Source organism: Bombina bombina, chromosome 1 (assembly GCF_027579735.1).
Source record: "Bombina bombina isolate aBomBom1 chromosome 1, aBomBom1.pri, whole genome shotgun sequence".
NCBI classification, from domain to species: Eukaryota; Metazoa; Chordata; class Amphibia; order Anura; family Bombinatoridae; genus Bombina; species Bombina bombina.
The window spans coordinates 777,868,467-777,896,197 of NC_069499.1; the positions used below are offsets into that span (position 1 = coordinate 777,868,467).

Consider the following 27,731-nt stretch of genomic DNA (forward strand, 5'->3'; position numbering starts at 1 on the left):
AAATTCTTGTAATCTTTTTATTTTTTGTAATTTAGTGTTTGTTTGTTTTTGTAATTTAGTTTAGTTGATTTAATTGTAGGTAATTGTAGGTAGTTTATTTAATTAATTTATCGATAGTGTAGTGTTAGGTTTAATTGTAACTTAGGTAAGGATTTATTTTACAGGTAATTTTGTAATTATTTTAACTAGGTAGCTATTAAATAGTTAATAACTATTTAATAGCTATTGTACCTAGTTAAAATAAATACAAAGTTGCCTGTAAAATAAATATAAATGCTAAAATAGCTACAACATAATTATTCGTTATATTGTAGCTATATTAGGGTTTATTTTACAGGTAAGTATTTAGCTTTAAATAGGATTAATTTATTTAATAAGAAATAATTTATTTTGTTAGATTTAAATTATATTTAACTTAGGGGGGTGTTAGGGTTAGGGTTAGACTTAGCTTTAGGGGTTAAAACATTTATTATAGTGGCGGCAAGGTCCGGTCGGCAGATTAGGGGTTAATAAGTGTAGGTAAGGTAGCGGTGACGTTGGGGGGCAGATTAGGGGTTAATAAATATTATGTAGGTGTCGGCGGTGTTAGGGGCAGCAGATTAGGGTTACATAGGGATAATGTAGGTGGTGGCAGTGTCCGGTTGGCAGATTAGGGGTTAAAAATTTTTATTAGAGTGGCGGCAATGTGGGGGGGCCTCGGTTTAGGGGTACATAGGTAGTTTATGGGTGTTAGTGTACTTTAGAGCACAGTAGTTAAGAGCTTTATAAACCGGCGTTTGCCCATAAAGCTCTTAACTACTGACTTTTTTCTGCGGCTGGAGTTTTGTCGTTAGAGTTCTAACGCTCACTTCAGCCAAGACTCTAAATACCAGCGTTAGGAAGATCCCATTGAAAAGATAGGATAGCCAAATGGCGTAGGGGGATCTGCGGTATGGAAAAGTCGCGGCTGGAAAGTGAGCGTTAGACCCTTTCCTGACTGACTCTAAATACCAGCGGGCGGTAAAAAGCAGCGTTAGGACCCCTTAACGCTGCTTTTGACAGCTAACGCAGAACTCTAAATCTAGGCGTATGTGAGCAGAGAGTACCTAATTAGATGTGCATAGGGTGCAAAATGTGTAAATCCAGTCCTGTTTTAATCTAGAATACTTTATTTGTGTGCTTTTATATGTCAGTGTAGCTTTAAAATGTTTCTTTCCATTGCTAGCACAAAATTTTGTTACTGGAAAAAATGCAACTACTAAAAAATGCTACAGTTCAATAACAATGACAGTTTGGGCTTCTTGCTAGTGTATTTATATTTTATATTGGATAAAATTGGCTGGGTTGAAAAAAACAAAACAATGTTTCCTCTGGAAATAATTATGTGAAAAAAATGAAATAAACAAACCAAATATTCTACTTTAAAATGAAGATAAATGGGTAGCAAAAAGTTAATTAGAAATCATATTTTTATTCCACTGAGCTTTTCAAAAGGTAATGCAAAGCAGCAGACAAAATGAAGCTCATTTTAGTGACAAGGATATAGTGTTTCATTTGGAATTACAATGCTTGGTAAATATGGTCTATAACATTTAAACCTATTTGCTCAGCTTTGCACAACTTTTTTGTGTTTAATCACAGAACCGGCAAATTACTTGGTTTAATGGGCCAATACCGATATAATTCTTGAGTGCTGTTAACTGGTTAGTTTTTGTATTCCTGATATTACATGCTATTTCTATAATTAAAAAATGCAAAGAAGCTCAGGGCTGAACTAAGAATAAAAAGTAGTCCTGGAAAAATTGGAAACCAGACGTATATTCTGTAGAGTCTGTAGATTGCTGTAATTTTTATACCATGCACAACCAGTATGATAATTACCATCTAGGAGAGTTGCTAGGCAACTTATACAAACATGAAAACTCTAGTTCTAATACCATTCCAGTTCTCCCTTGCCCGGTGCATTCTTGGCACAGCTGCAAAAGTGCACAATCAGCCTAAGCTGCTGTGGCTAGGATTGCCACCCAGCTGGTATTTTACCAACATGTACAGTTTTTTTAAGGTTCAGGTCAAAGTATAAAATAAAGTTTAAAGGGACGGTCAACTCAAAAATGTTTATTGCTTAAAAAGATAGATAATCCCTTTATTACTTATTCCCCAGTTTTGCATAGCCAACATGGTTATATTAATATACTTTTTATCTCTGTGATTACCTTGTATCTAAGTCTTTTCTGACAGCCCCTTGACATTACTTTTTATTTAAAATCTATTGACTTGCATTTTATCCAATTAGTGCAGTGTCTGCCACAAGCCACGGGCGTGAGCACAGTATTATCTATATGGCTCACATGAACTAGTACTCCCCTGTTGTGAAAAGCAAATAAAAAAGTATGTGATAAGAGGCGGTCTATAGTGGCTTAGAAACAGGTAGAATTTTAGAGGTTTTAAGGTTATAAAGTATATTAATATAACAATGTTGGTTGTGCAAAGTTGGGGAATGGGTAGTAAAGGCATTATCTATCTTTTTAACAATAACAATTGTGGTGTTGTCTGTCCCTTCAAATATAGAAATAAAGATGCTATCAAGGTCAAACTTTAAATATCATTTACAATAAAGCTTTAGTTTTTTATTTCTGCTGTATAATTATTTATGGAAATGTGTGCTAATGAGCTTGGCCAGTATTTTGTTTCTAGAAAGAGTGGCAACCCTAGCTTTGCCGTACATGGAAATTTCATAATTTCCTGTTAGACTGTAAAATAATTAAAAAATGCCTTGGACATGCATAAGGCTATCCTAAGAAAACTGTAACATCTAAGGGCTCGCTTCCATTGAGCCGTTAAAAATTGAGCCGTAAGCTACCGAAGCGGCAGACAGCTAAAAGTAATTTACGGCTCCATTTTAGTACCAGGTTTCCATTCAAAAGGATAGCGTATTGCACACAGTCACTCTTTTCGACCGTACGTAAGTTTGCACTGCCAACCGATGTCGGATTCGACAAAAAGCGTGCCATAACAAGTGCATTGCCATGGTAACCTAACCTCTGTCTATAAGAATAACGGTTTGCGCCAGCTCTCTTTACCTCGCCTCTAGAGAGAAAGACACAGGAGCTAGTTGCGCTGGTAGGAATTTGGTGGTTTTGAGAGTTGTTTGAGAATTAGTGGAGCGTTTGATATTTTATTTTCATATATTCTTATTGTAGGTCTCATATAATATAAGGAACACACACACACATCCATACATTAGTTCATTAACACACATTAGTTTACACACACACACTTTTATTTGATACAAACACATTCACATTTTTTTTAATTTCATTAACCCCCCATATCCCCATCTTCCTTTATTACCCCTTTCATTAACCCCCTATCCCACTTTCCATCTCCCCTTTCCTTAACCACTACATAACTTTATTTTCCTTTTATAAATTTTGCCCATCCCTTTTTTGCTTTACATCCCATATTTTTTTTTTGCATTTTTTTTTCTAATTTCATATATTTTCTATTTTTTATTTAAAAATTTATTTTCATTTGACTATTTAGCCTATCCCTTTTTTCATTTACATCCCTTTGTTTAATTTCACCCCCACAATTTTATTTGTATTTGCAGGGATATAGAATAGAGATAGTTAGGGTCTAGATAGGTTAGGTAGTTAGTTTTGGGGATATTTAATTTAGGGTTTAGTTCGGTGAATCAGTGTAGGTAGGTAAGCTAGGGACTTTAGTGATAGGTTAGCGTTAGGGAGGAAGGAGAAAGGGATGGATAGGCCTAGTGGAGTTGGGAAGGGGGGTGGCTAGGGGGAGGGCAGTGGAGAGGGGGGGATAGAAGGAGGGGGGAAATAGGGAGTAGTATGGGCAGGTCTAGGGGCCGAGGTTTGGGTGGAGGATTTGTCCTTCCTCAAACCCTGACAGAGGAGGGAAGGAGAGAGGGTGGAAGAGTGGGAGTGGGAGGAGAGAGAGGAGGAGTCAGCCTCAACTAGGCACACAAAGAAGAGGGAGAGTGGGGCAGACTGTGGCAAGTTGGAGTGGGGCTGGTGTTAGCCTGTCACAGCCTGCAGGGACAGAGGAGGGAGAGAGGGCTGGTCCCCAGTCACAGGAGGGAGAGTCTGTGTCTGCGGGCCCTTCAGGTGTGAAGGGCAGGCTTAGAGAGGAGAGGTACTCAGAGGAGGAGAAGGAGGCTCTTGTTGAGGCCTACTTGTAGAGGGCACCTCAGCGGGAGAACCCTAACCTGAGGGCGAGTTTCTGGAATAAGTTGTGGGAGGACATATGAGTGGCAGTCAGCTGCTTAGGATGCAATCGTTCTACTGCTAGCATAAAGTATCGCTACCACGACTGCAGGAGGGAAACTAAGGTGAAGATGGCACAGCAGGCTAAATATGCACGTGGGACAGGTAGTGATCCTAGCAAGCGGAGTTATCTAAAGTCATAGTAGAGGATGCTCTCTAATGTCATCTCTGGTGAAGCTGTCCTGGAATGCAAAGGGACAATGGATGCATCAGTGCCAGCTGAAGAGGTCCATGAAGGTGAATATTAAATATCATATGTAATAAATGTTTTATTTGTGACAAATATATGTTAACATCAGAAATATACATAGGCTTTGGGCTTGAAATATCAATGTAATCATGCACATGTGTAATACAGAATATAGAATGTGCCTCTTATTTTACCTATGGTTATTAATCAATTGTTTTCAAACATCAGTGGAAAACATACCTAGGTAGGTTGAGGACAAGTAATGTTTTACATGATGCAAAGTCTGATTTGCACATTAAATTAAAGGGATAGTAAACCCAATTTTTTTCTTTCATGATTCAGATAGAGCAGCAATTTTAAGCAAATTTTAATTTACTCCTATTATCAATATTTATTTGTTCTCTTGGTATCTTTATTTGAAAAAGTAGGAATGTAAGCTAAGGAGCCTGTACATTTTTGGTTTAGCACCCTGGCTAGCGTTCATGATTGGTGGCTACATTTAGCCACCCAATAGGCAAGAGCAACCCAGGTTCTGAACCAAAAATGGGCCTGCTCTTAAGCTTTACATTCTTGCTTTTCAAATAAAGATACCAAGAGAAGGAAGAAAATATGATAATAGGAGTAAATTAGAAAGTGGCCTAAAATTGCATGCTCTGTCTGAATCATGAAAGTTTAATTTTTACTTTACTTCCCCTTTAAGTGCATCTTAACATAGTTGTAGTGGATACATTCATCATGATTTCTGGAGTGGCTAGCTGCTCAAACAAGCAAGGGTATAGATTTTAATTATTTCTATCTATATCATATATATGGACTATGAGTATTACAAAGAGTCGCTTGGAGGCACAATCTTTAAATATACACCTCTGGTTAAATATGTTTAAGTCTATATAGAAATTATATATATATATATATATATATATATATATATATATATATATATATATATATATATATATATATACATATACATATACATATATATATATATATATATATATATATATAGATAGATATCTATATATTTGATTTTCAAATGTAATATGTTTCATCAGATTAATTAATCACAACAATTTATGTTTCAGAATCGGAACATGAGTTTGAGTCCTCAACAAGACCAGAGGCCAGTGATGTTCCAAAATTTAGTGAGGATGAAGGGGATGTGATTGAATCTGGACACTCCTATTTCAGCATGCTGGAAGGGGATGAGCAACAGCCACTGGCCTATGAGGTTAAAAATGTTCCTGCCACATCCCCATATTCATCTGTGAGGACATATTATCAGATGCATCCTCCACCACTACAGCATCAGATGGATCCTCAACCACTACAGCATCAGATGCATCCTCCACCACCACAGCATCAGATGCATCCTCAACCACCACAGCATCAGATGCATCCTCAACCACCACAGCATCAGATGCAGTCTCCACCAGCACAGTATCAGATGCAGCCTCCACCAGAGCATCTGTACTATATGCCACCTCAACCTCAGATCCAGCACCCACCCATGGCACAACAAATGCTGCCGCCACCACCACCACCACCACCACCACCACCACCCACCAATGTCTGTCCTCAATTGCATATTGAGCAACCCTCACAGTCCCCAAGACTGAGTGATGACAACCCCACAGAGAGCCAGGAATATGTGCCAGAGACACCTATGGAGCCCCAAGCCCCCCCATGTAATCAAATATTTCCACACAGTCCCAGCAAGATGCTCTACTGCGGCTTGTTCACAGGGAGCTTAGACTGAGCAGGCTCCAGCAGCAGCATGACTTCAGGAGGCTACAGAACCAGATGGACATACATAATGCCTTACTCGTCCACCTGGTAGAGGCAGTGGAGAGGCTTGCAGATAGGTCACAAACTCCCTCTTCACTTGCATCCTCTGTCATCTCCCTGCAGGACCCTGAATCACATGTTCTAGCCTCTCAGTCAGCTGGTGTGCATCGCACAAGATGCCACACTTCCACCCCAAGTAACTCTCCTCCAAAGGCCAAATCCCGCCGCAGGCATTAAGCACTATTTTTCTTTTTAAAATATTTCCAGATATATAATATCTAATATTTTGTATGAAGCACTTTTTTAAGTGTGATTTCCATCTCATAAATATGCATATATTTTTCTAATTGAAATTAGAAAATATAGTTCAATATTTTTTTAATAGCTGTTTATTTGCTAAACATTAACAGCTTTATTCATTTTTATTTCACATGATGCCAATTAATATGCAGGTGTACATTGTTAATAAATGTATGTACACTTCTATCAAGAATATTATGCCTTTTAAGAATACTTGAGGATACGTGTCTGAAATCAATACAGTATATGTTATCTAACAGTAGTCAACGCGGCATTTGTAAATGTTATGATTAATATTCTACGAGCATATGTTTGATCCTTCAGATGAAGCTAATAAGGGTTATTCAGTTGTAGAAGAGTTGAAAAGTAAATACTCCTTCCTGTTGATATAGCCAAATACCTTGCATCATGACTAATGCACACCTTTTTGTCAAGAATATTATTAAATATTTAGACTAATTAGAGAAATGTATCTCTTTGATATTTAAGCACTGATGTATGCACAGCATATATGTGATTGCCATGATATAGAGGTGATTAATACATTGTAATTGACATATGAACAGACACAGACTCTCCCTGGGACCAATGCACAATGCACTTTTAAATTGTTTCAATAACTCCATGTTAAAGACAATACTTCAAATCTCTTGAAGTATGTAATATTTAGCACTTATGCATTTTGGTTAATATTCTAAATATTGCAAATGTATTTTTTGCTTTAGCAGACATGATATTACATATATTTTATACATTTTAGTACTATGCCACATTATACTTTAATGTGTCATCGTTTTGTATTGAATAAATATGTTCAATGATTTTCACATAAAAAATTACATATAAATGAGGGTAAATCTGTAATAATAAAACATCTTCATGATAAGCAACTTATTTCCTTAGACTTATTTTTCTATATTATTTTCTATCAGGTAACCATTCCATTCAAATGTGCAATCTCAGGGGATTGTACGTATTGATAATCTATGTTTATTTTAAGGATTATATTATATCTGTATTTGTCTCTTTAAAATGAGGATTTGACATATTTCTTAAAGGGATAGTCTATTCACAATTATATTCATGAATCAGAGCATGCAGTATTAATATACTTAAATATGTACTCCTATTATCTATTTAACTTCATTATCATCTGTAATTTTGTAAAGCAAGAATGTAAGCTTAGGAATCTACCCATTTTGATTCTGCACATGGGGGGAGCTTGATGATTGTTGTCTAAATGTAGCCAACAATCAGCAAGTGCAACACAGGTGTTTAACATAAAATGGAATGTCTCCTAAACTTTAATACATAATTAAAATAAGAAAGATAACAAAATTAAATTGATTATGAGTACATATGTAAGTTGATTGGAATTCAGTGCTTTATCTGATTCCTGAATGTTTAATTGTGAATAGACTATCCCTTTAATTTAAAGTGATATAACACAAATATTTTATTCCATTATTTTGCTAGAACATATATATTTACAAACAAGTGTAATATAATTATATGGTTTATATAGGTCAAAGGTGTATATACCAGTATCATACATATATACATGTAGGCGAAGATTATTATTAGATATAATTATATTTATATATGTATTGAGAATATATATAGCGTCTCTGGGCAAAGGTTGCATTTGGAATAGATGATATATGCTTGCATCTATTTTTCTATGTACATACATATTGATATTTCAATGAAAACATAGGTGCAAATATTCCTATACATAGGACCAATAAATGTAGCATATATAATCTTAATGTTTTTAGGATTTGCAATTTCAATGAGAAACAGGCTTTAAAAAGCTCCTTTTTCGTCCTTTACACCTAGATGAGCTGGGTGTTATATTTCTCAATTTATCGACAGCCTCCAACAGTATTAACGGTTGGAAACCTGGTATAATTTATTGATTAACGTCTTCTATTACTTTCTATGGGACGCAAAGTTTTTTTCGGCAGCCGGAGTCAAGCTGACGATATTGTGGTATAACGCGCCATTGGAAGCAGTCGATAAATGATATTGCTTCCGACAGCATATTATCGGTTTGTGAGCACACGCAAACTGAATTACGGCTCAATGGAAGTAAGCTCTAAGATGGGTAGAGTTGATGGGGCCGATTTATCAATGTTTGTCCGACATGATACGCTGTAGCGTATCATGTCCGACAGAGATTGCTGAATGCCGACAGCATACGCTGTCGGCCGTTATCATTGCGCAAGTTGTCACCAGAACTGATTGTGCAATGCTGCCCCCTGCAGATTCGTGGCCAATTGGCCACTAGCAGGGGGTGTCAATCAGCCCAATCGTATAGGATTGGGTGGTTTGCAGACCGCAGCCTCAGAGGCAGTGGACCAGTTATGGAGCAGTGGTCTTTAGATTGATGCTTCATAACTGCTGTTTCCGGTGAACCTGAACGCTCGCGCGGAAACAGGGGTTTAAAGCTCCATTTGGAGCTTGATAATTTGGCCCCAATGTGTCTTTTGGTTGTTATCTACCATCAAATTCTATGTTTCTATGAGCATAAAAATAAATATTAAATTGTACTTGTTGATGTTAGATAATTCCATATATATTAAAGTCAAAATCAAAGTAAAAAAACCTAATTCAATAATTCAGAAATTTTTACTAATTTCTGAAACTGTCACAATGCATCATTAAACTTTTTATGATTCACATAGAAAATAGAAATTAAAAAAACTTCAATGTATTTATCTTTTCAAATTTACCAATTCTGGGCTAAATTACACGATATTGTTAGCATGGACCAAATTTGTACTTGCCAGGTTAGCACAATTAAAGACCTCACAGAAAGTGTAAGGGTTAAAAGAAAATGCACCAACAAATGTGTGTATATATATATATATATATATATATATATATATAACAACAAACATACGCGTTTCGTGAGGGACTGCCTCACTTGTTCACTGCAGTGAACAAGTGAGGCAGTCCCTCACGAAACGCGTATGTTTGTTGTTACTGTACTGTAACCATTCGGACCTTTACCGTCTGGTGCCTTTTTCTGCATGCCCTTTTTTGATTTTAAGCACTGTCTGTACCTGTGAAAAAAAACCATTTTTTTGCATCTTACCTACTATTCCTCTTTGGATTTATTGGCGGATGGTTAGCCGGTTTCCCCTTTGTAAGTTTTTTTATATATTTATATATATATATATATATATATATTTCTTTGTATTTTTAAATATATATATATATCTATATCTGAATATATCTATACATGTATAAATTCATATAGCTATATAGGTATAGATATATATTTTACAATAAATAATCAGTCATATATATATACATATAGAAATGTATATTTGATAAATAAAAAACATTCGGCTAGATTTAGAGTTTTGTCGGTAAAGACCCGCGTAGCTAACGCTGCTTTTTTTCCCAGCGCACCCTTTAAACAACGCTGGTATTGAGAGTTGTCTGAGTGGCTGCGTTATGCTCAGAAAAGGGAGCGTTGAGCATAATTTAGCTCCACTTCAACCCTCAATACCAGCATTGCTTACGGTAGCGGTAAGCTGGCAAAACGTGCTCGTGCACGATATCCCCATAGGAAACAATGGGGCAGTTTGGGCTGAAAAAAAACCTAACACCTGCAAAAAAGCAGTGTTCAGCTCCTAACACAGCCCCATTGTTTCCTATGGGGAAACACTCTCTAAGTCTGCACCTAACACCCTAACATGATTCCTGAATGTCTAAACACCCCTAACCTTACACTTATTAACCCCTAATCTGCCGACCCCGTATCGCTGACACCTACATTATATTATTAACCCCTAATCTGCCGACCCGACACCGCCGCCACATACATTATCCCTATGAACCCCTAATCTGCTGTCTCTAGCATCGCCGAACCCTATATTATATTTATTACCCCCTAATCTGCCCCCCCAACGTCGCAGCAACCTAACTACACTTATTAAACCCTAATCTGCTGACCGGACCTCGCCGCCACTATAATAAATGTATTAACCCCTAAACCTCCACACTCCCGCCTCGCAAACACTATAATAAATATTATTAACCCCTAATCTGCCCTCCCTAACATCGCCGCCACCTACCAAGCGGCAAAGAAGAGGTCTTCCATCCGGGCGATGTCTTCTTCCAAGCGGCATCTTCTATCTTCTGTCTTCCGGATCCATCTTCATCCCACCAACGCAGAACATCCTCATTCCCTGACGGACTAACGACGAATGAAGGTTCCTTTAAGGGACGTCATCCAAGATGGTGTCCCTCGAATTCCGATTGGCTGATAGGATTCTATCAGCCAATCGGAATTAAGGTAGAAAAAATCTGATTGGCGTATTCAATCAGCCAATCAGATTGAGCTCACATTCTATTGGCTGATCAGAACAGCCAATAGAATGCGAGCTCAATCTGATTGGCTCATGTGTATTAGATTTCAGGGCTTCTCTGTGTTGAGAGGTGGTTTTATGAGAGTAGGGTGGGTCAACAGGAGGATTTGTCAGCCATATAAGCTATTGTCCTTTGGTAATAATATAAATATTGAGTGACAAAACTGTATTAGATAAAGTCTCGCCCACAACTGAGTTCAACATGGAACCATAGAACTAGAGGGAATTACAGAGGGTGTTCATATCTTCATTGGAGGGATTAAACTAACAATTTGGACATCTGAGTAAGAAGTTGCTTAAATCACCTTACAATAATAAACTAAACTGATGTAACAGGAGGCTATGGATAATGGTAGCATTCAGTGTATTATTTTAATCGTTATAACCCCTCACCATGGCGAACATTTCTTGGCGTTTTGATACTTGTGGGAGGAGGATACGCTGTCCATGTACCGGAGTCTGCTGTCCCCTGGGAGCCTAGTTTGTAGAAGGGAGTGTGAGGCAGTATGTATGTACCTTGTACTCTGTGCATCATATAGCAAGAGAGCAGATTTTGGCGGCCCGAATGTCAGACCAAACAAACTAAATCAGTAATAATTGAGTATCATAAATGAAGCAAGTGACATCAGGTTAACTAGAACATATACACCCAAAAGTAATATAACAATTTTTGAACAGTTAATAAACTCACTGTAACCAATATACACAGTAATTTGCTGGTCTAGAGAGTAAAGTAGGACAATTGAATTAAACTGATCAACCAGCTATAGCTCTGCAGCAAGATCAACATGCATATAAAAGTTTTCTTTTTGTGTATTTTTTGTTTTACCATGAACCAGATGTTGTCCAAAAGTATAGTCCTGCATCAGCTAGAGGGACTCTTAAAAGTTTATACTCCTCAGCAGTCACAAGGATAAGTTTCACATGCAGGGCTTAAAACTTCAGCTCCCTTTAACCTACCCCATGTCGGGTATCTTGTGGAAGACCTAGTTTGTTGTACCGTCCTGGGCATTAGGAGTGCAAGCTCCAAGTACCTATCGTTTGTAAGTGTCCCGCTGCTGCGTTGCCCTGAGTGTTTTGGGATGTTGAGATCTCTCCACCTTTCCCCTCTCCAGCTCCGGTGGCGACAATGGGTGATCTATGATGATGAGCCAGGCTATGGCAATTATATACCACAAATGCAGGTCTAATCTGAGCCCGTACTTGCTCCACCAAAGCATATCTCAAGCGGGGCCCCTCTCCGGGTCTCTAAGTCCTGCGGAGGGCTCACAGAGGTATAGCATCTTGCTGCCGCATGGCCCAGGTTCTCTTGGGCAGTCAGGGAGTCGAGAAGTAGTATTAGGAGGTGTGGGTGGTATGAGAAGTATTGTTGCTTATAAAGATTAAGGGCAGAATAGTAGGAGTTCAGGATGAACTTGTAGTGAAGAAAGTGAGCTGATCTCCGAGATTTCCTCCAATGTCACTCAGCAGTACAGGAACATCTGCGTAGGTACCATGTCAGAGGAGTATGCCAGGGCTGAGGATGAGATTGTGGTTTCTGAGCTATGGTTGGAGGGACCAGATTGTCAATGACCGATGTAAGGGTAGAGTTTTAATGGCAGATAGATTGGTCAGGGCAGGAAAAGGAGGTGATGGATGAGAGGAGAGGTTTGAGAGAGCTTGCAAACTGTTGTAGATCTAATGACTTAGTGCTTCTGTTAAGTTTGGTGTGAGGGGTAGAAGGAGGGGGAGTTGTAGGGAGGGAAGTGATGTTGCAAGTTAGGAGATCATGGTCAGAAAGAGGAAATTTGAGATAGTGCATCGATAGGTGAAAATCAGATCAAGGGAGTGACCTTCTTTGTGAGTGGGAGAGTCAGTCCATTGTGACAGGCTGAAAGAAGAAGTGATTTGAAGAAGTTGTTTTGCAGAGGAGGCAGTGGGATTGTCAAGAGGGATGTTGAAGTCACCAAGAATGAGGGCAGGGGTGTCTGAGGAAAGGAAATAAGGAAGCTAGGCAGCAAAGTGATCCAAAGTTGAGTTGGGGAGCCAGGGGGGCGGTATATGACTGCAACACGTATAGAGAGGGGAGAGAATAAATTAATCATGTGTGCTTCAAATGAAGAAAATGTGAGGGAAGAGAAGGGCTGTATTTGTTGAAAGGTGCAACGAGAGGAAAGTAAAATACCAACACCACCTCCTTGTCCATTGCCAGACCTAGGAGTGTGGCTGAAGTGGAGACCCCCATGTGACAGTGCAGCAGTGGATGCTGTGTCTGAAGCAGAGAGCCAGGTTTCTGTAAGAGCCAGAAGGTTAAGAGAGTGGAAAATAAAGAGATCATGGATTGAAGTGAGCTTGTTGCAAACTAAATATGTCATTGACTAAATATGTTATTGTTACAAGCACTGCTGCCGTAGTGTGCTCAAGACATGTTTACACTCCCAAGTTCACCTCAGCATTTTTTTCATGGGGAAGAACTTTGTTTCAATAAAGGGGATCAAGAGAAAACAAAAAATATGATCATAGAAGTTAACTGAAACTTTGGAAATTAAATGTGTAATGCAGCTCCCAAAATGTCTATCTTGAATTTTATTGTAATCATGTTATTCTTAAAAGTTACTATTAAAAGAATAATCTACACATTGAAAGTCATCAAAATCCCACCCACTCTTTCTAAATAGTTCAAGAAACCCAAAAAGTTCATGTATAGAAATTTTCAGACATTCATGCTTATAACAAAGATACATTTTCTGAGTTAAATTAATATAGAATTCAAAAATAATAAATAAAAAAATGCTGTAATGTGTTTAAAGGGACATAATACTCATACTGCATCAGTTTTAAGTGATTTAGCATATAACTGTAAAAAGCTGACAGGAAAATATCACCTGAGAATCTCTATGTAAAAAAGGAAGATATTTTACCTCACAATTTCCTCAGCTTAGCAGAGTAAGTTCTGTGTAAATAGTTATACTCAGCTGCAGCCCAGCTGCAGGTAAAAAAATAAAAAAAAAATGAAGAAATGAACAGCAGTCAATCAGCATCAGCAGTGCTGAGGTCATGAACCCTTTTACTGTGATCTCATGAGATTTCAATTAACTCTCATGAGATTTCATTGTAAACTTCCTTACACTGAATAGGGAAATAAGATGAGTGTGCACGAAAGCTCGCTCCTTCCGCTGTCCCGGGACAGACATACTGATTTGTTGCTTAGAAGTCCTTTACAATGGGATGTAGCTATTGAGAAACTTTTGAGGTAAAATATCTTTCTTTTTTACATAGAGATGTTCAGGTGATATTTTCTAGTCATCACTTTCACTAAACATTTGGGTATTATGGCCCTTTAACTATGTGTTAAACTCCTGCAAATGTGTTAAAACATAGTTAAAGTCAGATGCAGTGCATAAATGCTCTACTGTGATCTAGCTGAACACACAAGTAGTATTTTTGTGTAGCCAACAATCACTAGCTAGCTCCCAGTCTTACATTACTGCTCCTGAGTCTTCATAAGGATGCTTGTCCACAAAAGATATTGAGAGAATGTAGTACATTTGATACTAGAAGAAAATTGAAAAATATCTTATAATTGCAAACTCTATCTGAACCATAAAAGTAAAATTTTGACTTTTGTGTCCCTTTATGAATTCCTGATTCAATATCACCCAGCAAATATGAGGTTTTCTTAACTGTTTCATATTTAAAAATCAGTACATGTAACTTTTGACAAATGAAACAAGTGTCCTAGTGGCTGAAAATGCACCAGACTATTTCATGTGTATCCAGTCCCCTGAGTTTCATGCTCTAAAGTACATTAATACGGTCGTCATTAACGCCAATGTCAAGATCTGAAGAGTCTTAATCTACAGCTGACGAGTTCCTGGCAATCCTACCAACAATTCCTTTGTGTTTCTGAAACTGAACTCCCCTAAAGCAGAAGCATTAATGTGAATATAAATCTTTCTCAGTCTGAATTGATGTACTGTTTCTTAGCTACTTTAAATGCATTTTCTCTCTGTAATTTACTGGGTAAGGTGTTTAGAAAATTTTAAACTTGCTTGAGTTCATTTCTAGATGTAGCTTATTCTGAAGATAATTGTATGTATATTTCCAACAATGGTATGCTATGTGATTTTTTCAGAAATAAAAATAGAGGCATTTTCTTCTTGGCAGTGACCAAAAGAGTTCCTGAATTTTATCTTGGTGACTTATTTGCTTAAAGGGAGACTTAAAGGGACATTATACACTCATTTTTTCATCTTATTCTTTATAGTAGTGTATATTACATGCAGTTATATGAAAATGAGTGTATACTGTTCCTTTATGTCAAAATTAAACTGTCATGATTCAGATAGCGCATGCAATTTTAAACAACTTTCCAATTTACTTCCATTAACAAAATATTTTATATTTACACTTTTTGAGTCACCAGCTCCTACTGAGCATGTGCAAGAATTCACAGAATATACGTATATGCATTTATGATTGGCTGATGGCTATCACAAGATAAAACGGAAGTGAAAATAAGCATTGCTTTGAAAATACTCTTTTTATCATACATTTGTTAATTATGCAAATGTACTGTATTTACTGGTCCTTTAAACTTAACTGTATGTACAGTTGTGTATAAATTTTAAGCTAAAATCTTAATAAACCTTTTGTTCTATATTTGTGTAAGTCATTCACCAGGTTAAATAAAGAACTTTTTGTGTTTAGTCATAATATACATATGTCTACCACCATTCTTGCAAGACTACAGTCACCGCAAATAAAATGACTCCAAAAATTGGCATCTTTATGCAGTCACAATAAACTACAGTATTATCAAATGTAGAAAGCAGCGCTTCACATAATAAAATCTACTTAAAGAGATAAAGAAAACAGCAAACAGTCTTACTGCTCGATGGTTCCCTGATGTGTAATATGGGACATAAATAATGCAAAGATCAGGGTTGCTTTAAACACTGCTTATGTCGCTCCCTGTGGGTCCAGAGGCAGCCACTCTCAATTCTTGTGTCTTTCTCCCCACACCAGATAAACAAACGATACGAACAAACTGTGAGAAAGGGAACAGTGCAAAGGACCAGATTCAAGGTAGTAATTTATTCAAATGAACAATAACACAACAGCACAGATTCTACTTACAAGATGTAAGTTTTTAAAAGCCTTTCACAATTAATGATGTGAACATAAGTAGTCCTGCTTCGTAGTCATGAATCTCCACAGCTGACAGGAAATCTTCCTACCGCACACAGCAGGGAACACAGCAGGAAACCTCCTCCGATTCTTCAGAGTTGGACCAATAAGCTCAACACGTTTCCCCCGGAGTACGCCCAGGCTTTTTCAACAGCAGAATGCAAATAGAGGGGAGTGTCGCTATTTCAAGCTTGCAGTTATTCGTAATTGGGTATTGTAATCCACCAATCAGGTTGTGCAAAAAACACACACCCTCATTTTGACGGAGATACATGTTAACACGCTAAAAACCCAATTCATAGGCAAGCAGTCACATTGATATTATCATATAGCAAATTCAGTCTTGATAAAGGTCTCTTTGTGACCGAAACGCGTCGACTGAAGGATCATCCAGGGATTATAACAAAATATTTGCCAAGAAGATAGAATTTTGGGTTGGAAAACGGCTAGCAAGTACTGACACTGCTATTCAGTATAAAACACTTGGAAAATCACCATAACTATTGCTGTTAGGATTCACAACACTTTAAGGATTATTGTTTTTTCTTAAAGAGACACACTACTTATTATAATTTATTGTTGGATTATTTTTTCTATTAAGTTTTCACTGTTGGACTATTTTTTGGACTATTATTTACATTTATATAAGTTACTATTGGAACACACCACAATGTTTTTGTAAATTTTTGGTTTTTAATTTTTCACAATCTTTGTTCTTAATTCACGTTTTTTGAAGATCAACATATTTTTATTTTTTTATTTTTTTTATAACAAAATATTTGCCAAGAAGATAGAATTTTGGGTTGGAAAACGGCTAGCAAGTACTGACACTGCTATTCAGTATAAAACACTTGGAAAATCACCATAACTATTGCTGTTAGGATTCACAACACTTTAAGGATTATTGTTTTTTCTTAAAGAGACACACTACTTATTATAATTTATTGTTGGATTATTTTTTCTATTAAGTTTTCACTGTTGGACTATTTTATGGACTATTATTTACATTTATATAAGTTACTATTGGAACACACCACAATGTTTTTGTAATTTTTTGGTTTTTCATTTTTCACAATCTTTGTTCTTAAAGGGACACTCAAGTCAAAATTTAACTTCATGATTCAGATAGAGCATGCAATTTTAAACAACTTTCCAATTTACTTCCATTAACAAAATGTGCACATGTCTTTTTATAGTTACACTTTTTGAGTCACCAACTCCTACTGAGCATGTGCAAGAATTCACAGCATATACGTATATGCATTTGTAATTGGCTGATGACTGTCACATGATACAGGGGGAGTGGAAATATACATAACTTTGAAATTTATTTAACAAAAATCTACTACTCATTTGAAGTTCAGACTAAGTGCTATTGCATTGTCTTCTTATCATGCATTTGTTGATTATGCAAATCTACAGTGTTGACTGGTCCTTTAATTCACGTTTTGTGAAGATCAACCTATTTTTTGACCATTAATATCTTTTGTACACTAATTTTTGCACACAACTTTTTTGATACACATTCTTTACATTGGCTTATTGCTGTCACAATATTTTTTAATTGACAATGCGTATGTGGTAAACACACAGTTAAAGGTCTTACTCAGAGCCTTACACATTAGTCACTATTGGCAATATTTAGTATTGCATAGAATCGAAAACATTATTGGTTAGATAATATTATATAACTGACTAATATATTTCACCTATTATGTGTATGTGGTAAACACAAAGTTGAATTTCTGTTGTGAGCCTTATACTTAATTTGGAATTTTTTAGGAATATTTTTTAAGAGCATTGTTTGCACAATTTTAAATGCCATATCTGCTATTTAACTATTTGTTTTAACTATTCATTTAGCTATTATTGCTGTACAAATTTGTGTATGTGTATATGGTAAACACAAAGTTGAATTTCTGTTGTGAGCCTTATACTAAATTTGGAATTTTTTATGAATATTTTTAAAAGCAATGTTTGCACAATTTTAAATGCTATATCCGTTACATAACTATTTGTTTTAACTATTCATTTAGCTATTATTGTTGTATAAATTTGATTGTTTATACATGGATCCATGTTTTTAACTTATTTCTGTACTCAATAAATTGTTTATTGTAATCGTTTGACAATATTGCATTAGGTCCAGACCCAGCCTTCGTATAGTTGGCGCTTTGGTATACCTTATTAGTTTAAAAACCATTATAAAAGACTAAAATACATAAATAGTGCATACACATTAATAAAAAACTCATAACAAATCATAGCAATTGATAAACAATACTATTAACAAACTCTAAGATATATCCACATATAGGATACAGATTTTATAAATACCACATTTGAAACATTCATGGTATAATAAATTTATAACATAGCGTTTGAGTATAATTGCATATGTGAACAATTAAAATACAAGAATGTTATTTATATTATAATTATTCTAAAAACACACATTTAAGATCCTTTTGTAAATATAAATTCATTACATGGCATTAGAACATAATTACATTTAACAAAAACCTAAAGAACACATATATTTATTCTTTTAAATACACAGTGATTTCCTGAAACGATATAAAAAAACATCAATTAATAATCACAAAACAATATGCAATATAAAGTTGAAATAATATAATATGTTAACAAAGTACATTGAAATCAATGAGCTACAGAAAGGCTTGTACAACTAAATCAATGTTAAGTCCAGAAGGATGTAGACTTTTTAGTTTAAAGATCCATTCTGTTTCTCTTTGTCTCAATGTTCTTAACCTATTCTTATTATTAGGGGTATCCAATCTATTATCTGAATCTCAAGACCCCTCGGATCACTACCATGGACTAAAGAAAAATGCTTTTTAAAGCCATTTTTTTATATTATACAGGTGCTCATTGAACCTAGTCCTAGTCTTCCTTTTAGTTTGCCCTATATATATCAACTCACATTTACAACGTAAGAGATACACAGTATAAGTGGTTTCGCGATTGTATCTGTGTCTAATCTCAAATTGTTCGGTACCGTCAGAATTTCTGAACAAATTTTCTCTTTTCACATGTGAACACATATTACATTTACCTTTATTGCACTTATATGTACCCATGGGGAGGGATAACCAATTGCTTAGAGTATTTTTCTTTTGATTTGTCCTCAATTCCCCACTTTCACTCTTTTTTAATTTACTTGGGGCTAGATAGTTCTTTAGATTTTTATTTTTTCTAAAAGTAATTAGTGGTTTGTCTCCTATTACATTACCCAGAATAGGGTCAGATTTAAGTATACCCCAATGTTTTTTCATTATTTTCTTAATTACTCCAGCTCCTTCATTATACGTTGTTATAAAACCTGCTTGGTTATCCCAAATTTATATCTAATTCTTCAGCCTCTCTTTCAAAATTTGATAATTGTGAACAATTTCTCCTAATTCTGGTATACTGACTTACAGGAATATTTGACTTCCAATATTTTAAGTGACCACTCTAAAACCTTAATAGAAATATACAAAGTAGAACGGCCAAATATGAGAGAGTTTTGAAAAATAAAAAACATAAGAAATTGGTTCGGGATATAACGGATTTAAAAAAAAAATGAAATTCATTCGTATAATAAGAAAACTGTGGTAGTAAAAGAGACACCTCATTTAACTGAAAACAAATTAGAGAAAGTACAGTCAAACTTAAATCAGAATGTAACCCCTAGATCCTATTCAAACTATTATAATAGGTCAAATAGTGTATGGAGTAAACAAAGAACATCAAGTAGTAATTGGAAAGGATCCTATGGGAATAAGAATAATTATAATAAATCCAATGATAATAAAGACTATAATGATAGTAGAGATTATATAGGGAATGGTAATCCAAGAAGAGGTCCCGCTAAAAATCAGGATAATAATTATCAACAAACTGGCAATAGGTTTAAGGATGTACATTCAATGAATTTCCCTGACAGACCTACAGAGCCAGTGTGGAATAGTCTAGGGGCTAAACCTAAACCTAATCATGTTGTCTATAAAAGTTATGATTTTTTAGAGAGGGACTATGTCAGCCCAAATGTGAGATTAGAGAACCACATACAAACAGTGGGTGTTTGGGAAACCAGGAGAAGGCCCTCCAAAAGGGCATTAGAAATAGACGAGGAACAAGAAGAGGATGTAGAGTACAGTCAGTCAAACAGAAAGAGATTGAACTAATACGCCTCAAGATGGAAATAATCAACCTCTCTGATGTTGAGTTAAGTAAAGATGATGTTAGACTTTTAGGTAAGGGGCTTAATTTTGCACCTAAGACTAAACCAAACAAATTTGAAGTCTATATGGACATACAGAAATTTATACGAAAGCTAACCTTGAAACGTTACTTTCTCAAAGATCAGGCAAGTACAGATCAAATGAATAAGACCTACCTAGAAAGTACTGATTTAGAAACTTTAAAAATATTAAAATCCATTTGTAGTCTGTATTGTTAAAGTTTTTCTGTTTAATTGTTAATGTTGAGAATGAAACATGTAAAATTGTCATAATTTGTGAAAATAAATAAAAAGATTTCAACAACAAAAAAAAAAATATTAAAAGATCTTGAAAAGTGTCCGTATTCTAAGAATATGGATCCGATACAAGAAATTGATCTTGAGGATTTAGACATCTCGGGTTTATCAGAATATGAGGAAGCTAGACCTATACGCCACACAAATTATAAAGGGAAATCACTGTTTTACCCAGTAAATATGCAGGGGGACCAGTTGCCGGTTTTCAATAAATTAGTTTGCGAAGAACTTAATATTGAACTCCCTAAGTGTAAAGTGAATAAGTTTAATGATAACCTGAACGGGAGGGAGAGAAAGACCCTTGAGATGTTAAAAACTAATAGGAACATTGTTTTGAGATCAGCCGATAAAGGAGGGGGATTGGTTATCCACAATAGAAGAGACTATGTGGCTGAAGCCCATAGACTTCTAGGAGATACATTGGTTTATAAGAAATTGGATAAGGATCCTACCATTGATTTTCAGAAGGAATTGAATGTTTTGATTATGAAAGCTAAAGAAGATGAGGTTCTATCACGTGATGAGGTTAACTTTATCATTCAAAATACCCCAAAAGTGCCCATTTTTTACCACCTACCTAAGGTGCACAAATGTTTGAACAATCCCCCAGGGAGACCTATTATTTCTGGGATTGGCTCTATATGCCATAGTTTATCAAAGTATGTAGACTATTACCTCCAACCTATAGTCAAGAATACTAGGGCATTCCTAAAGGATACCACTGAAGTTATCAACAATTTTGATGGGATTCTTTGGGAAGATGATTTTTAAAGCTATTGAACAGGCCTTCATGTATCATGATATTCCAGATATACACTTACAATTTATTTTAGATTCAATTACATTTATTCTTTCTCACAATTTACAGCTTAAAGGAACGGCAATGGGGACAACATTTGTCCCCCCCCATATGCGAATATTTTCATGGATAATTTTGAGGAAGAATATATATGGAATAACAATCCGTTTAGAGATAACATCGTGAAGTACTTTAGATATATTGACAATGTTATTATTCAATAGAAAGGCTCTGCATCATCCCTTTCGCAGTTTTCTGAGTATATTAATAAAAACAATTTTGATTTGGAATTTAGTGGTATGAGTTCACAAGATAGTATTATATTCTTGGATATTAGTCTAATGAAGAATCTAGTAGATAATAGGGTTATAATGAAGAATCATAGGAAAACAGTTGATAGGAATAGCTTTATCGATGCCAAGAGTGGTCACTTAAAATATTGGAAGTCAAATATTCCTGTAAGTCAGTATACCAGAATTAGAAGAAATTGTTCACAATTATCAGATTTTGAAAGAGAGGCTGAAGAATTAGATAAACAATTTTTAGAAAAGGGGTATGAGAATGAACTACTTAAAGTAGCAAAAAAAAAGAGCCATGGTGTTGGACAGAGAGAAGCTTTTAAAGAAAAATAAAAAGTCGTTAAGTAATGATAGAATTTGGGATAACCAAGCACGTTTTATAACAATGTATAATGAAGGAGCTGGAGTAATTAAGAAAATAATGAAAAAACATTGGGGTATACTTAAATCTGACCCTATTTTGAGTAATGTAATAGGAGACAAACCACTAATTACTTTTAGAAAAAATAAAAATCTAAAGAACTATCTAGCCCCAAGTAAATTAAAAAAGAGTAAAAGCTGGGAATTGAGGACAAATGAAAAGAAAAATAGTCTAAGCAATTGGTTATCCCTTCCCATGGGTACATATAAATGCAATAAAGGTAAATGTAAAATGTGTTCACATGTGAAAAGAGGAAATTTGTTCAGAAATTCTGAAGGTACCGAACAATTTGAGATTTGACACAGATGCAATTGCGAAACCACTTACACTGTGTATCTCTTACGTTGTAAATGTGAGTTAATATATATAGGGTGAACTAAAAGGAAGACTAGGACTAGGTTTAATGAGCACCTGTATAATATAAAAAATGGCTTTAAAAAGCATAGTGTACCAAACCATTTTTCTTTAGTCCATGGTAGTGATCCGAGGGGTCTTGAGATTCAGATAATAGATTGGATACCCCTAATAATAAGAATAGGTTAAGAACATTGAGACAAAGAGAAACAGAATGGATCTTTAAACTAAAAAGTCTAAATCCTTCTGGACTTAACATTAATTTAGTTGTACAAGCCTTTCTGTAGCTCATTGATTTCAATGTACTTTGTTCACATATTATATTATTTCAACTGTATTTCAACTTGCATATTGTTTTGTGATTATTAATTGATGTTCTTTTATTTTATATTGTTTCAGGAAATCACTGTGTATTTATTGAGAATAAATATATGTGTTCTTTAGGTTTTTGTTAAATGTAATTATGTTCTAATGTCATGTAATGAATTTATATTTACAAAAGTATCTTAAATGAGTGTTTTTAGAATAATTATATTATAAATAACATTGTATTTTAAGTATTCACATATGAAATTATACTCAAACGCTATGTTATAAATTTATTATACCATGAATGTTTCAAATGTGGTATTTATAAAATCTGTATCCTATATGTGGATATATCTTAGAGTTTGTATTTTAGTCTTTTATAATGGTTTTTAAAAATGCCTTATGAATTTGCTATATGATAATATCGATGTGACTGCTTGCCTATGAATTGGGTTTTTAGCGTGTTAATATGTATCTCCGTCAAACTGAGGGTGTGGGTTTTTTGCGCAACCTGATTGGTGGATTACAATACCCAAATAGGAATAACTGCAAGCTTGAAATAGCGACACTCCCCTCTATTTGCATTATTCTCTTGAAAAATCCCGGGCGTACTCCGGGGGAAACGCGTTGAGCTTATTGATCCAACTCTGAAGAATCAGAGGAGGTTTCCTGCTGTGTTCCCTGCTGTGTGCGGTAGGAAGATTTCCTGTCAGTTGTGGAGATTCGTGACTACGAAGCAGGACTACTTATGTTCACATCATTAATTGTGAAAGGCTTTTAAAAACTTACATCTTGTAAGTAGAATCTGTGCTGTTGTGTTATTGTTCATTTGAATAAATTACTACCTTGAATCTGTTCCTTTGCGCTGTTCTCTTTCTCACAGCTTGTTCGCATCTTTATGCAGTGCTGATCAAAGGAACTGTGTGAGGAGCTGAAAAGACTCAAGATTGTTTCCATATTAACTCACCTTAACATGTAGTGAGACAGACTTACTAGCAGCCTTACAGCCTCTGGTCAGTTGGATAGTATTATAGGCTAGTTGGCCTATCTATCAAGCTCCATATGGAGCTTGATGCCCCATGTTTCTGGTGAGCCTGCAGGCTCGCCAGAAACAGCAGTTATGAAGCAGTGGTCTAAAGACTGGTGCTCCATAACCCTGTCCACCTGCTATGAGCAGGCGGACAGACATCGCCACAAATCAACCCGATTGAGTACAACCCCCTGCTGGCTTCTGATTGGCTGTGAATCTGCAGGGGGCGGCATTGCACCAGCAGCTGCACTGCTGAATACGAAGAGCGTATTGCTCTCTGCATTTAGTGATGTATGTCCGACCTGATCCGCACTGTCGGATCAGGCCCGACAGACCGTTGTTAAATAGGCCTCAAAGCCTTGAAAAGGAGAACTCTAGTATTACAAAATGCAGAAATGTTCTGCCACACTTGAAATTTTCTATCCCTATATCTCTGCATGTTTATGTGCAAGAAGCCCAGTAGTACAAAGAGCTAGGTCAGAATGCAATCCTATTGGATTTTGTGCTGATAATCTAGAAGCACCAAACTTTTGTTGACACAAAAAAAATCTAGAACTAATCAGGAGTCGGTTTAAATTTGAAAGCACCATAATAGAAATGTACACAAAAATGCAATAGAAATGTACACAAAAATGAAAGAAGAAAACAGTTTTTTTTTGTACAGTATCATGTGGTGCTAAGAAGATCATTATCTCAGTCATATATGGGTTTTTTTGTGTAAGAGAATAGGCTCCTTAGAAAAACACAGGGATTAGTGAGACTGCATAATTTAGTTTGACTAATAGTGAATCTACCATATTGTCTGTCAGAGATGTCTGGTCTTGTAAGCTATTTAAACCAGAAACACAACGTATCCTACATTCATATGGCACAACTAAAGAGTACATAGAAACTCTGGGTCTTTTCAACTACTAAATAATAAACATACAGAGGTTCGCAGTATACAAATATCGGACTCATATGTGTAAGGTTCTAAACAAATATAATTTGGTCAATATGTTTCTTTTAACTTGAAATTTGAACCTTGGCATTTTAGTTAAAACTGAGGATAGCTGAAAACAGATATATCTTCTATCCACCAACTCTTCATAGGATAAAATAATTTAGTCTTTTTCATGTGCTTGTTTACATGGATGCACTCAGTGTGATAAACTTTTCTACTGGCTTTCAGCTATCTCAGTCTATTAAAAAATTGTTACTATGCTTTTCAAATGGTTTGCAAGAAACTAGCATATAAATCCTAGCATCTGCTGGATGATTTCCGAGCTGTGGGAGGTTAAGAGCTTGGTGGACAGAGACTCACCATTATTGTATGCACAGAACAACACATGGAAGGGTGGGGCTACAAACATAGGGCAAAATTTATCAAAGCGAGAATAAGAAAATTCTCACGTTTCTCGTCCAAAACAAAACCTCACAAATGATATCACCATATTTATGAAAGGTTATACACCAATAAAGCTGCAACTTTTCATATGTGTGAACAAATTGACTCGTGACCATTGAAAAGTCTTTAATATATGTGAATAAGTTGTCTGGAAATGCCTAATCCTTGTATTAATCTCTATTGGCATTTTAAAATGCCCGTATATATTCACAGTTCTCATATATTAATGAAAAGTGGTGCATGTAATATTCACTGTTTTTAATCTCGCCAATTTGTAGTTTGCGAGGTAGTGAAAAATAAAGAGCAATATTGTTGTTTGTCTAGAGGGAAAATGGAAAAATGACTTTTTGTTGCCGTAATAACTATATCTAGAGTTAGAAATTGCCCACAACAAGGCGCAGAATCTGAACAATAATAATTAATTCAATAACAAAAAGTTTATACTGATTTATAAATAAGTATAATAATTTAAAGTATAATTGAAATATGTGTCATAAAATGGGCAATCTTCCTTGATGAAAGAGAGCCAAATAAGGGGGAAAATAGAAATAACTTTAATATATAAGAAATGACATTCTTACAAACAATAATTTGATTAATTTATTCTGTTATAATAGGATAAAAACAATAAAACCATTTACCATTTACGGGTGGCCAGGGGCGTAACTAACGTTGATGCAAGGGTCGCCATTGCGACCGGGCCCAGCAGGTCTCCAAACAGGGGGGGCCCAACAAGGCAGGTGGTTGTTTTTTTTATTATTCATTTTTTATTTTTTAGGGGGCACTGCCGCATTAGGACAGCCAGGCGCAGGCAGCAGCACATGATGCCAGTGATCATTGATGATGCCACAACTTTGTAGACGTACTAACTTTGTGAGTCTACTAAACGGCGGGTGCTCTCTGCTACTCTGCCCGGACGGAACTTTCCATTTTGGCGGCGCACGCGCACTGATCTCTGGCTTCTCTTCTCCCGCCTGAGTACTGACGGCTGCACACATGTATATCTCCTCAGCAATTGTCTCATGACTGCACGTGCAGTCAGTAGGAGCAGCTAGCAGGAGTCTGTCGACAGTGGAGTGTGTGTGGCGTGGGAACGTCTGGGACCTGTCCTGGGTCCAGTGGGAGTCCCTCCCTTGCTAGCGCGGCAGGCTGGCACAGCAGCAGCTCACAGCCAGAGCCAGTGTGACAGTCTGACTACTGAGGAGAATGGAGTGGAACTGTGGAAAATCCGTTCAACCTCAGGTAAGCGTCCCTATCATACGCTATGTTAAGCTGCTCAGACTGAAGGAGGGAGGGGGAGGTGGGGGGCCGCTGCGCGGGGGCACGGTCAGTGAAAGTACTGTGAGCTGAGTAAATCTATTATCTCCCTTATGATGGCTTGTTCAGCTAGTGCTATGCAAAACTAACCCCCGCACTTGAAGATACAAATGCTGGATGTAATGGTTCGGGTCAGATCTTTCACATAACAAATGTTAAATCTCAATATTTACAATGTTAAAATGTTCATGCTGCATTGTCTCAGCCAGTTAAACATAAAAGGAGATGTCCTGTATTACACAGCGGGTTCACTTGGATTTTCAATCAGTAAGCATTGGTCAGATTAGAAAACATTAGGCTTTGAAGATCCCCCTCTCTGGGATTTGTGGAAGTGGTTGTCCTTATATAGTAAATAATAACAAAATACATTTTTACAATTTTCCAAGAGTACCCCTCCCTCTCAGCCTTATACAGTTTCTGTGCCATATACAGTAGATAACATTGTTGTGCATGACACAGCACAAATTGACTAGTCAATAGTTAATAAATAACTAGCCTTATGATAAGGGGGCTGTCAGAATGTATATGAATATGTGTGTGTGTGTGTGTGATTGAGGTGTAAGAGTGTGTGAATGTATATATGTGTAAGTGTGTGTGGGTAAATATGTATGTGTGTGTGATTATGTGTTATCAGTGTGTGCATATAAATGTGTATGTGTGTGTTTATGTATGAGTGTGTGTAAATATTTACAGTATGTGTGTATAAATATGTATGAGCATGTGTAAATGTGTGTGTGTAAGAGTGTGTAAATATGTATTAGTATGTATAATATGTGTGTGTGTAAATATGTGTGTCCCCTCTATTTGTGGGGGCGGCTAGCGGAGCTCTGTTAAAGGGGAGAAAAGTGTCCCTCTTTGGCTAAATTAAATGTTGGGAGGTATGATAAAGCTGGTGCTTTGATTAAAAAATAAAAAAGTGTGTCTATCATACCTGGAAAATGAATGGCTGAATATACAAAAATAACACCACGGCTTCCTATTCAGACAAGTACACACACAGGTAAATATAGTAATATGCTGGTGGGTTAGGCTTGTGATATCCCATACCTATAGTATGTATATGTGTGTGTGTATGTATATGTATATATATATATATATATATATATATATATAGATATATAGCGCAAAACAAAGATGTATCAAAATCACATTTTTTTTTGGCGACGGGGGGGCCTTCA

The 27,731-nt window shown here is 36.0% G+C and overlaps 1 protein-coding gene across 1 annotated transcript in view; it reads left to right on the plus strand.

The window, feature by feature from the left end:
- The window catches only part of LOC128660964 (uncharacterized), a 69,175-nt gene extending 62,961 nt beyond the window's left edge, over positions 1–6,214 (plus strand). Inside the window, exon 2 of the mRNA XM_053715080.1 lies at positions 5,541–6,214. Within this exon, the coding sequence (XP_053571055.1) occupies positions 5,648–6,214 (567 nt within the window). The 5' untranslated portion in view covers positions 5,541–5,647. The remainder of the gene's footprint in view (positions 1–5,540) is intronic.
- Positions 6,215–27,731: the final 21,517 nt, after the last annotated feature.